Here is an 11,859-nt window from a genome sequence, read left to right on the forward strand (position 1 = left end):
TAGTTGATTGATAAATTATGATCTTTAATTTGGTGTCAACTGATAACTATGACTTTTAATCTTTGGTGTGCACAAGTAAACACCAAAATTTATATAAAATTGAACAAACAGACACATTCATTCTATATGATAATTTTGTGTCATACGTGCGGCGTCCTATATGTATCATGTCATGTAGAATATCTATGTATACTTGTTCAATTTTATTCAAGTTTAAGTCCCTAGTTATGCACACTCAAAGTTGAAGGATACAATTATTTATTGAAGTCAAATTGAGAATTGTGCTTATGTATTATGCTAAAAAAATACTTTGATTTTCTTTTTGTCTCCGTGGAAATTTCAACTCCACAATATTGTTTTTGTCGTGGAGTCTTTTAAGTAAATATTCGGTGCCATTGCTGTATATATGGTGACGTTATATAATTGTTAATTAAGGAAATTTAAGTTTATACATTAGTAGTTGCTTAATTAATCAGATATTTTACTTCAAAACTAGATGAATGTTTACATTCAAGTATGTATAATCACGAGTAACTACAACATAGTGATTAGTGTAATTTCAGACATAGGATTGAAAAAGATAGCACGTATATAGTATTACTTATATCTTGTGATGATTGAAAAATTATTTTCAATATATCTTTGATTTTAGCAAAATATATTATAAATTAAATATGTAAAATAAATACCATAATGATAAATTCCAACAAAGAATAAAAGAGTAACAATAATGAATAATAAACCATTAATTCAGAGGATAACAATGATTTTACTTGAGTTATTCTTGTTCTTTAGCTAATTATTCTTTAGAATTATTTTATATTTGAATATATCAGGAAGTCATCTTACGTTGTAATTAGGTGACATATTTGACTCGTATAGAAAAACTTATACATCTCCATTATCCGGACCCCAGATATAAACATTAAACAAACTATTTCTAAACTTTAGACCTCCGAAAATAATTGAAAGATTTTACTTAATAATTTTGTTATAGTAGATAGATAAAAAAAAATTAGAGTAGTATTTTCCATCGAAACAGGCTTTTTGCAGGTGTACAAGACGTCACTAAACTGAAATACTGAACAGACACGCCATCTTATTTCCATTCTCGTGCTTACTGTAAAGTAATTTCAGTGTTCTTTCACTTTTACCTCACTTTGCCAAAACAATAGAAAAAAAATTATTTCATTAATCTAGCACATTATTTACTACAGTAAAAAATTTATCTTTAACACGATACTTTTCATTTTCATAGATAAAAATGATTAATTTTTGAACTTAAATTATACGAAAATTTATGTGTAATCAAATTTTATACCGTTTGTATCTGGAAAAGCAAATTACCTTTAATTTTTTTTTTTAAAGAATTATATAAACTTTATTAGGGTTTTTGAGAAAAAGAGATAAAAAAAAATTAAATGATGAAGAATCAAGTTTAAAAAGACCATCTTTTATTTTTCTTCTTTAATTTGGGTAATTGATGTCCACACCCTCTTCTTTCTCTTATCTTCTCTTCTGATCTTCATCTTTCTCATCACTAATCATTTTCCCCTTTCTCTTTTTTTTTCTTCTCTCACTATCAAAATTCTCTAAATATACAACAACCCCACTTTAGATCTATTTTTTTCTTTACCTTGAGATGATGTAGATTTTTATTTTTTTGGAATAGTCAATTTTTTAAAATTAATTCATAATATATATAAAGTGTAAAAGAAAAGAAAAAGTGTGTAGTTAGATAGTTGAGAAGTGAAAATTAAGATGGAATTTGATGAAGACCAAGAAGAGCAGGAACAAGAAATTGGCGCTGTGGGAGCGGAAAATTATGTAACGACGGGGAACAATAGTGGAAGAGATGAAGGGATTTCCACTAGTAGTATTGGTAGAAAAAGTAATGTTAGGTATAGAGAGTGTTTGAAGAATCACGCGGTCGGCATAGGTGGCCACGCCCTAGATGGGTGTGGCGAATTTATGTCGGCCGGTGAAGAAGGTATTATTGTCTTATAACTATTTATCTAAAAATAAAATTTTATATTATTTCAAAAAAAATATTAATTATATTATATCTCGACAGGTACTATGGATGCACTTAAATGTGCGGCGTGTAATTGCCATAGGAATTTCCACCGTAAGGAAGCGGAAGGTGAGGTATTTCATCATACCCCACCTCCCCACCTTACTCATCACCACCATCACCATCCCCAATTTTCACCTTTTTCTTCTTATCGAACCACCCATCATCCATCTGGTTACCTACATGTTAATCCACCCCCACATCAGCGCCCTTTGGCGCTGCCATCTACTTCTAGGGACGACGAAGATATGTCGAACCCTAGTAGCAGTGGGGGTGGGGGTGGAGGGAGTGGTGGGGTGGGTGGTTCAAGAAAGAGGTTTAGGACAAAGTTCACAGGAGACCAAAAGGATAAAATGTTGGCATTTGCAGAAAGATTGGGGTGGCGTATGCAAAAGCAAGATGAGGCATTAGTGCAGCAGTTTTGTGCAGAGACGAATGTCAAGAGACATGTTTTCAAAGTTTGGATGCACAACAACAAGCACACTCTTGGTAAAAAACCCTAAAACTAAAAATTTTGCTTAATTTTGCTTTTTCACCTTTTTATAGGGTAAAAAGAAGTAAATCAAAGCATATGTAGTATCTATTTGATGGAGCTAGCTAGGAGGGAAAAAAAAATTGGAACAAGGAAGCTAGTTTTAATTAATTAGATCATCATTAAGCCAAGGATTTGTTGTAAGAGAGTACTATTATTATGATTATTATTAACATTTTGATGATAAGTAACTTGTTTAGGGTTGCTAGTTACAAGTACGTACTAGCTAGACATTGTTAGTGAGTCAGTCGGTCACCTTTGGTACTTTCTTTATTTAAATTATTTTCTTCCATCTGAATATTTTTACGTGTTATTGGACGATATCTTATGCAATATTGATGAGTACTTGATCTTTGCTTTGATTATTACACATACACCTTTGATTGTTCATTATTAATCTTAATATTTATTTTTGGCGTTTTGTTGAATACATCATATGATAATATTGGTGAATGAAGAAGAAATGGTACGTGTTCAACATGCAAAGGTTATAACATTTTTTTCCAAATGTCAATGTGTTTGATGATCTTGATCTTCACATGCTCTATTGCGGCTGTCTTAATTACTCTTACCTCTCTTCAAAGCTTTTTTTGTTTTCTTTCTCTCTGTGTATGTGTTCTTAGCTTAGCATTAATTTCTCTACCTCTCAACGTCCACCTTCATTTAAGTTGTTTATCATATCTAAGTTATAAACGTAGCTGCAAAATGTAAACATAGCATATAGTTGTATTACTAGCCAGATTGTCTCCTTCGTGCTATAACTACATATATTCGTTCAAGATAAGGGTTGGTAGTATTATTAGCTTCTTCATTCATTTTAACCGCGGCGAATTTAGAAATTTCATTAAGGGTGTCTAACATTATGTATAAATAAATGTTTCACCTATATATTATTAAAATTTTTCTATATATTTATATATAATATAATTTTTTAACGAAGGATGTCTGATTGGTGATATGCATTCTTAATTTGTAGTTAAGAAAATTAATCACGTTTGTAGCACGTCTTAAATCCTTATGCTATATATACATGTTTATTCATTTAAAAATAAAAAGGGGGTGTTGAATCTTGTTTAATTAATTAAGTTGTTTAATCTACACATGCATGAACTTGAAACAACAATAATACACTACAGTACTTACAAACATGAATGTCAAGGGACATCTTTTCTATGTATTTGTAATTGTACACCATGATAACGAGTTGTCTTAGGTTTGTTGGTTTGCGTGGGTGGGTAGGGGGGAGGAGTTTGCTGGAAGAAGATAAATTGTGAGTATGAGTTCGGTCTAAATTGGAGCAGAGTTATTCGAAATATATATATCAGAGACGATACTTATTGGATGTAGTTTAAGTTTGAGAAAGCTTGGTATACAAAATTATATCTTTATATTTTTTTTCTTTTGACATTTCACTAAACAAGAACTACGAAAAGCAGATTTTCAATCCAATAAAATGAATGAGTTTTTGTATCATTTCAAACTCGGACCATAAAAAAATTTTAATCTTGATTCTGCCGTTACTGTTTGTTATCTAAACAAAGACGTTATACCATAAGAGTTATTCATTTTTTTTTTATAATTATTAGTTTCATATTACCAACTTCATTTCATAAGTTCTAAATAAAAATCACACTTATCTTAATTCTTTTTTTTTTTAAAAAAAAAAAAAAAGAGGAAACAAAACTCGGTCTTCAATTCCAACTTGTTAAATTCTAATTAAAATAAAATATACGTTCAAATATCAACTAAATATATGGGTGCGCGCAGTGTGGTAGACTGGTAGTATTATGTATAACATGCAGATTCGACCGTGAAGAGTTCCACATTAGATTTTAACGGACAATCCCTCCTCCTAGATTTTGCGATTGAATTAGAATCAAGATTTATTCATTCACGTGATATCATTACATGACTTATAGCCAATTCTCATTTGTGATATTAGACCTCCATATTAAATTGCACCCACATACATATATTAGATGTCCAACCTTGTGCATTGTTACGTCCTACATAACTCCTTCAGAAATCAATATTTGATCTCCTTATGTATATATGCATGATATTGAGATATTCTTCAAATTTAGGTTTTAATATCGAGTTAAAATAAGAATTCATTTTGTTACAAGTTTAACTAAAACATATAAAAAAGAAAAATATGTTAAAAATTTAGCTAGAATCAAGAATACAGAAAATAAAACTCAACTCTTGAATCCGCCTCGATGGGCAGTTTGGAAATAATGTTGGAGAAAGAGTGGTCTAGTAAAGAAACTGTCGGAAAAATGATCACAAGCTCGGTCTCATGTTGCTTTATTCTGTTTCAGTATAAACATGTGGGCCTTTTTTTTTCATCCCTCTATCTCATCATATATACCAAAAACAGACATTAATCATTTTTTTGTTTTCTCACAAATCAATTCAAATACAGCTCATTCATCCTAATATATTATTATGTGGTCATTTCTCCACCGCTTATCTTTTCATCCTTCGATCAAACTCAACAAATTTCTTACGTATATAAAGAGATTCACTCGATACGTTTGAATTGTTGATTGATTAGGTATGAACTAACATTATAAATACATATCAACTTTGAATTCTGACTTTGCTTCGTAATTATATTCTTCGATGATAATGCAATGTGTGTCCTTTTATGAACCCCATTAACCACATTTGATGAAATTATTTTCTTTAACGTTTTCAAGTAAAGTACCTGTAGGCCATGTGATTTTGGTGTCTTTAAGATAATGATGCTCTTTTGTTTTTCTCCGTCTGTTTGGGATGCTCTGCCACAAAAGGAAAAATAAATAAAGTGGAGTATTTAGTTATGCCTTTTATCTCTCCACTTTTAATGATTCTTAATTAATTAGTACCCTTTTCACATATTTATTTACAAGTATTACTAATATTTAATGGAAAAGAGACAAAAATATATTTAATTATTTTGTATTTGTTGTCGTGTTTTAATTTTCTAAAGTAATTATGAGTTTTGCAAATACAAGTCACAAGGCTAGTCAAAATAGGTTTAGTTTTTGATGGAGGATCTTAAAGCTAGCTAGCACAGCTCCTTGATGATTTTGAAGGAAAAAGAAAACGTTATCTAAACCAAAACCATCCAAATTAAGTTATTATTATAATGTCATATAAGCGAGCTAAACTCATTTTGAAAAATGGAAGGAGAGGGAGTCAAAATAATTTATACTCCCTTCGTCTAGAATTGTTTGTCATGTTACGCTTATCGAAAGTCAATTTGATTAATTTTAAATGGTAAATTAGATCATATTAATTCGATATTTTAAACAAAAAAATTAAATATTCTAAAACTACATGAAAAGTATTATAAATATCAAATTTTTGTATATTAATATGATAAAAGAAATACATCTTAAAATGTTGGTAAAAGTTTTTATATTAATAAAGATGTTCGTAACCCAACTAATTATTCAATTCTTATTAAATTTTAAAATTAATGTTTTTAAAGAAAACTAAATACCTAACTACTTATTATTTTGATAAGCTAAGTTAGATAAACAAAAACAAACTTAGTTAATCAAACTTAAACGGATCAAATGAACTAGATTCTCTAAACTAGCTTTGATATATTTACGAGAATGTATGAAAAGGGTTTACATCATGTGATGGAACATTAAAGTCATTGGTGTAATTAGAAATATGAAATGTTTTGATCCTTAAAACCTCTCAACATCAAGGTTATTTGATTGGTCTAATAATCCACCCGATTTTTTCAACTTAATTGATCACCAATCTTCATCTTTTGACTTTTTATTGAGCTTTCATCCTATGCATTACTGCTGCATTATTTCAAGATTCAGTGCATTGACCTCTCAATAGTGTTTAATCTAGAAAATTGCATATCAGTCAAAAGACTACAAATTGTTATTTGGAAGGGGATTTCATATATTATTATTATTATTATTATTATTATTATTATTATTATTGTTATTATTATTATTATTATTATTATTATTATTATTGTTATTATTATTATTATTATTATTATTATTATTATTATTGTTATTATTATTATTATTATTATTATTATTATTATTATTATTATTATTATTATTATTATTATTATTATTATTATTATTGTTATTATTATTATTATTATTATTATTATTATTATTATTATTATTATTATTGTTATTATTATGTTACATAATTAATTATGATAATTTTGCTAGAAAGAAGTTTTGCGGCTATATTTCTCATTATACATAACCCTCTCAACTTTTTCTATTCTCAAGATTAATCATCTTCTAATAGTTTAGATAAATTACAATGGTGTATCAATACCTTGTATGTGCAAGAAATATTGTATGATGAATTAGAATAATTCAAATTTTTAGAACGTAAAAGTCTGAGGATTGATCTGGTCATTTGGGTGGATCCGTTAGCTTATTCCACTGCTACACTATAGAGCACCATTTCATACTTCTTATAGGGCACAATTAGATATATTAAGTTTTTGTCAGTTTCTCAGAATATATATATACACATGATTTTTTTTAGAAGTTAACGGGTGCACGTACACCCTGCAATAACATTTGGATCTGCCTCAATTTATAGACAATTAAAAAAAGTGTGAACAAGAACTATGAAAATGTTTGTTCAAATTGCACCATTTCTCTTGATATATATAATCTCTTTCATTCATTTTTACTTGTCACACTTTGACTTAACATGTTCATTAAGAAAATATTTATTGATATAGATATTTAATCAAATTATCCCTTATTAAATGATGTCTTGAAAATTGATTTTAAGAAATAAATATTTAATGCTGATGATAAAACACAAAAAATAATTATTATATTCTCTTAGATACATCAAATGAACAAGTAAAAATAAAATTATATTTTAAAAAATAAATAAAAAGTAAAAGTAACCGAAAAACACCTATTAATTTCTCTGCATCTCTTTAAAAGCGTAACAAATCCTAAAGTCAAATATTCATTGATGATATCATTGATGGATAAAGCTAATTTGATTTAAATCAGAGGATGTTGACTATTTCTGAAATTAAGAGAATGTATATGTATATATATCGGAAGTTACATCATTGTGATGTAGTTTGAATTTTTAGCCTAATTTGAATGATTTGACCTTAAAAGCCTCCCAACGTCAACAATCCTATTTTCTTCCGTACATGACCTAATTATCACACCATTTTCCTACTAATTATTTATGTATCTTTTGTCAAATTACATCAAATATACACTTATTAAACTTTTAACTTTTATATACCACATAACATCTTAAAGAAGGGTATGCACTGGATCATCATTCGCTTAATATGACAACACACCCATGCATTCAACCGCATATACTTAAATATTCAGTAAATGTATAATATATGTATAACCGTGTATAATTGGTGTATTTGTGTATACCGGCTAAAGAGAGGTACACTAATATGTATAGATATTTATTTTATGTAAACAATTAAAAGTCTATGCAGAAAAATTATTTAGTTATTAATTATTATTTCGATGGACGATTATATCCGAAAAAACCCCTTTAAATTTAAGTTAAAGCTGCCCTAATTTGGATTTTAATCATGGAGCCTGAAGTAAAGGGACAGATCAATGTGGTCCAATCCAAATATTACATGGATGACCAAATGTGTTGGGCCAATATTGACTCTAAATCAGAATGCTAGACTTGCAAGCCAAGAATTCCTAATAATACTTCATTTGATGGTAACGCATGCCAAATTAGACTATCATTTCAATGATTATATGCTTCTAAAATTGGAAAAGTTACCAATATATATAATTCGAACTAACTAATTTATTAACATGAATAAATATATAAAACATATACATATTAACGTATATATTGTGTATAAATATGTATAGTTTGGAGAGATGTACATCTTTAGATAGTACGAGGCTTGCGTATCGGTCAATATGGTTCGATTTTGAAGTTTATCGATTTGATTATTAATTATTGATTTGTGAAGATGCTAACCCGTCATTATAATATTGATTTATCGGTTATTGAACATTATCGATTTAACTGATAAGATTTAACATTAAAATATCATCAAAAATTACTTAGAAACAAGGTGACTAACCAAATGAACCTTGTATATGAGTTCACAGATTGCATCTTGCTCAAAAGCAAACAATTATACAGAATAACCAAAAGTTTGAGAAAATAAAAAATGAAAGTGGGAAACTTAATTTTAAGACTAGGACTTTATATATAAAATTGTATAAATATAATTATTTAATTTACCATCGACTATCGGTTAGCCCGTTAAAAAGAATCCCAAAATATTAAGAATCGATTACTCGATAACAAAAAAAAAAAACATCACCAAAACCACTAAATCAATAACTCCTTATTGATAAATGTATATTTTTTTTCGATTTAATTATTAATTTTGATTTAATTTTGAACCGCCGCGTCACGACCTTGCGACTCGTATACCCCAAATCAGGGAAATAACTAATGCAATTCTCACATATATTATAGTAGATTATTATTATTATTATTATTATTATTATTATATTGGTTAGCAATCTCCTCTAAAAACCCATAACAATTGATTGATGAACACTTGAGGCCATAACAAGGACAAGGTAACACTAAATGTTGTGGGGAGCACTTAGTGAATTAAGGGAGCTTCTATACATAAAATAATAACCTTCCAAAGACTTGTCCATTGTTTTTTGTTTACTTTTTTTACGTTTTATTTTTGATAGTCAAATAACATAGATTTTAATTAATATTTTAAGATGTATGTTCTCATTATATTAATCAAATAAACATGCATAAGTAAATATGAACCAAAAGAATATATGATAAGGACAAATTATATATATATCATTGTGGAAGAAACAAATAAACAAAATTTGCTCTAGGGATTGTACAATTCAATAATGGGACAAGTGCCGTTGAGTTAGCTAGTTGCATATATACACCACAAGTTGTAGGATTTTAGTGCACTCTAAGTCAAAAATAATTAATGTCCAATAGTATTAAAAACACATTTGATATTACAATTCATATGAATGAGGACACAAAATTATCCAAATTTTCTTCATTTTATCGTAAAATTAGAAAAAAATGATCCAACTTGTGGATTGTACAACAAGACAATAATCCAAGTCTTATCAAATTTTGGATTTCTTGTACAGCTCAAAGTTTGTGAATTTTTTTGAACGTTGACATTAATATTGCATAACAAAGAAACATACATCAACTTCAGAGAATTTGTTTATGACTTCTCCTTTTATAAATACAAACATTTATTTATAAGAGAAACGCGAAGAGATACGATATATAATAAAATGATGTCATACTACATTACGGTATCTTATTTGTAAATTATAACTTACTCATTTAGTAAAATGGTATAAGAGCTAAAATTATTTTTAATAATTTTCGAATTTAATTTCATGCATACTTATTTAAAAAAAATATATTACGGGTATAGAGATCTATTAAGCTCAACAAACTATGGAGTGGGCCTCATGAGCAATATTTGTGGCTAATTAATGCATTGAATTGAGAGAAAAGCCCAGTACAAGTTAAATCTATTTTATTTTATAATGTTGTTTGGTGCTCTACAGATCACTACGTAAATTGCCATAAATTATAGCTAGCTAAATAAATATATACAAACTATGATTGCATTATTTATACATAAATTAATGTCTAAGAAACCTTTTGGTGTATATTGCCTTGCAAATTCGTATAGCGCATTAGTTGAATTGTTTTTATCATAGACTCCTGTTTCTATATCTAAACCCTAAATATCTAAATATATAATTTTTATTTATTTATTTTGTTTGGACTTAGTATATTTATCACTAAAATAATAATTAATATGAATCTGAGTTGTCGATCAAACATGTATTTTTTGATAAATTGAACAAGTAAGAATAAGAAAAGCACTAAAACTTCATCCGTTCACTTTTACTTGTCATTTATTTTTAAAATAGATTTTTATTTTTACTTGTTATTTTTGACATATAAAAAAAAATAATAATTTTTTTTCATGTTTTAACCTGAACATTCTGAAAAATAAGTACTTATTATTGAGGCTGAAACATGGAAAAAATAAGTATTTCTTAAATTATTTTGTAAGACATTATTTAATAAGGGAATAATTTGATAAATAGATATCAATGATAATTTTTTTAATTAAAATGTAATAAGTAAAAGTGAACTAGCAGTAAATAAGAGAGTGAACTATTCTTACAATATGATACATGATAGTTTTCTTATAAATGATGAAATTAAATAGAGGAAGGTTAAGCCGCTATACATAAATGCTCTTAATTCACCTATTATCGACAGCCACCTCTCACTTAATTAATATTTCCATGATTATTAAACATTAATCTTCCATATTCAAACATTAAAAGAGATAAATGTGTCTTTAGCCATTTTATCATATTTATATCAACAGTTCCTAGTTTAAGATAAGATCTAATGTTGGGAAGAAAATTGAGAAAATAAAATAAAATGTTTTTAATTTTTTTGGAGTAGATTTTAAAATTTTATCGTCAAATATTTGTTTGCTCATGATATGTGATTAGATATTGAAATTCAAATCTTTTAAATTTTCAAAAACTGATTTAGTAATGTTTCACGTTTTTGGGACTTTACTAACAAAATTTACTTAATTAAATAAAATGTTCATATATAACTTTTAAGAACTTAAAATTTTAAATTTCTAACTTCAAAATGTAGGGCGAAAAAAGAATTTATTTCATAGAATCCACTAAATCAGTGATGGGAATAATAGATGCATGAGTGTCATTATAAACAGTGTTGTCACAGCCTGAGAAGTCCATGTAAGTCTTGAGAGAAAGTGACCTGTTGCTGCTTCTTTTGGAATATATTTGTCTAAAATTTTAAAATTAAAGTATCTTTATGTACAAATTTGAAGTATAGTCTTAAAATATTTTGTAAGGAAGATTTAATAATATTTTGATGATATATGTCATAACGTGAGAACCTATAGGCATAATACATGTATTGAATCATAAATAAATAAACACATGAGTTTTACATGGCACAATACACGTAGAATATTACATAGGACAAAAAATGATATGTATGACATATGTGTTCATTTGTTCTATTTTATATGAGTTTAAGTGCCTATTTATACACATCGAAAGTTGAAGAGTATAAATATAATTTGAAGTTAAATTAAAGGACGGTATTATGCTGAACCTATATATGCTCTTAATTCATACAAATTACAATATTG

At 27.6% G+C, this 11,859-nt stretch overlaps 1 protein-coding gene across 1 annotated transcript; it reads left to right on the top strand.

Moving 5' to 3' along the window:
* The first annotated feature begins 1,449 nt into the window (after nt 1–1,449).
* Nucleotides 1,450–2,974, top strand: LOC101247612 (zinc-finger homeodomain protein 2). Its single transcript, XM_004237923.5, has 2 exons — nt 1,450–1,990; nt 2,075–2,974. Exons 1-2 carry the CDS (start codon nt 1,762–1,764, stop codon nt 2,575–2,577), a joined length of 732 nt encoding a protein of 243 aa, XP_004237971.2. The 5' UTR covers nt 1,450–1,761; the 3' UTR covers nt 2,578–2,974.
* The last annotated feature ends 8,885 nt before the right edge of the window (nt 2,975–11,859 follow it).

This window comes from Solanum lycopersicum, chromosome 4 (genome assembly GCF_036512215.1).
Source record: "Solanum lycopersicum chromosome 4, SLM_r2.1".
In the NCBI taxonomy this organism is placed as follows: Eukaryota; Viridiplantae; Streptophyta; class Magnoliopsida; order Solanales; family Solanaceae; genus Solanum; species Solanum lycopersicum.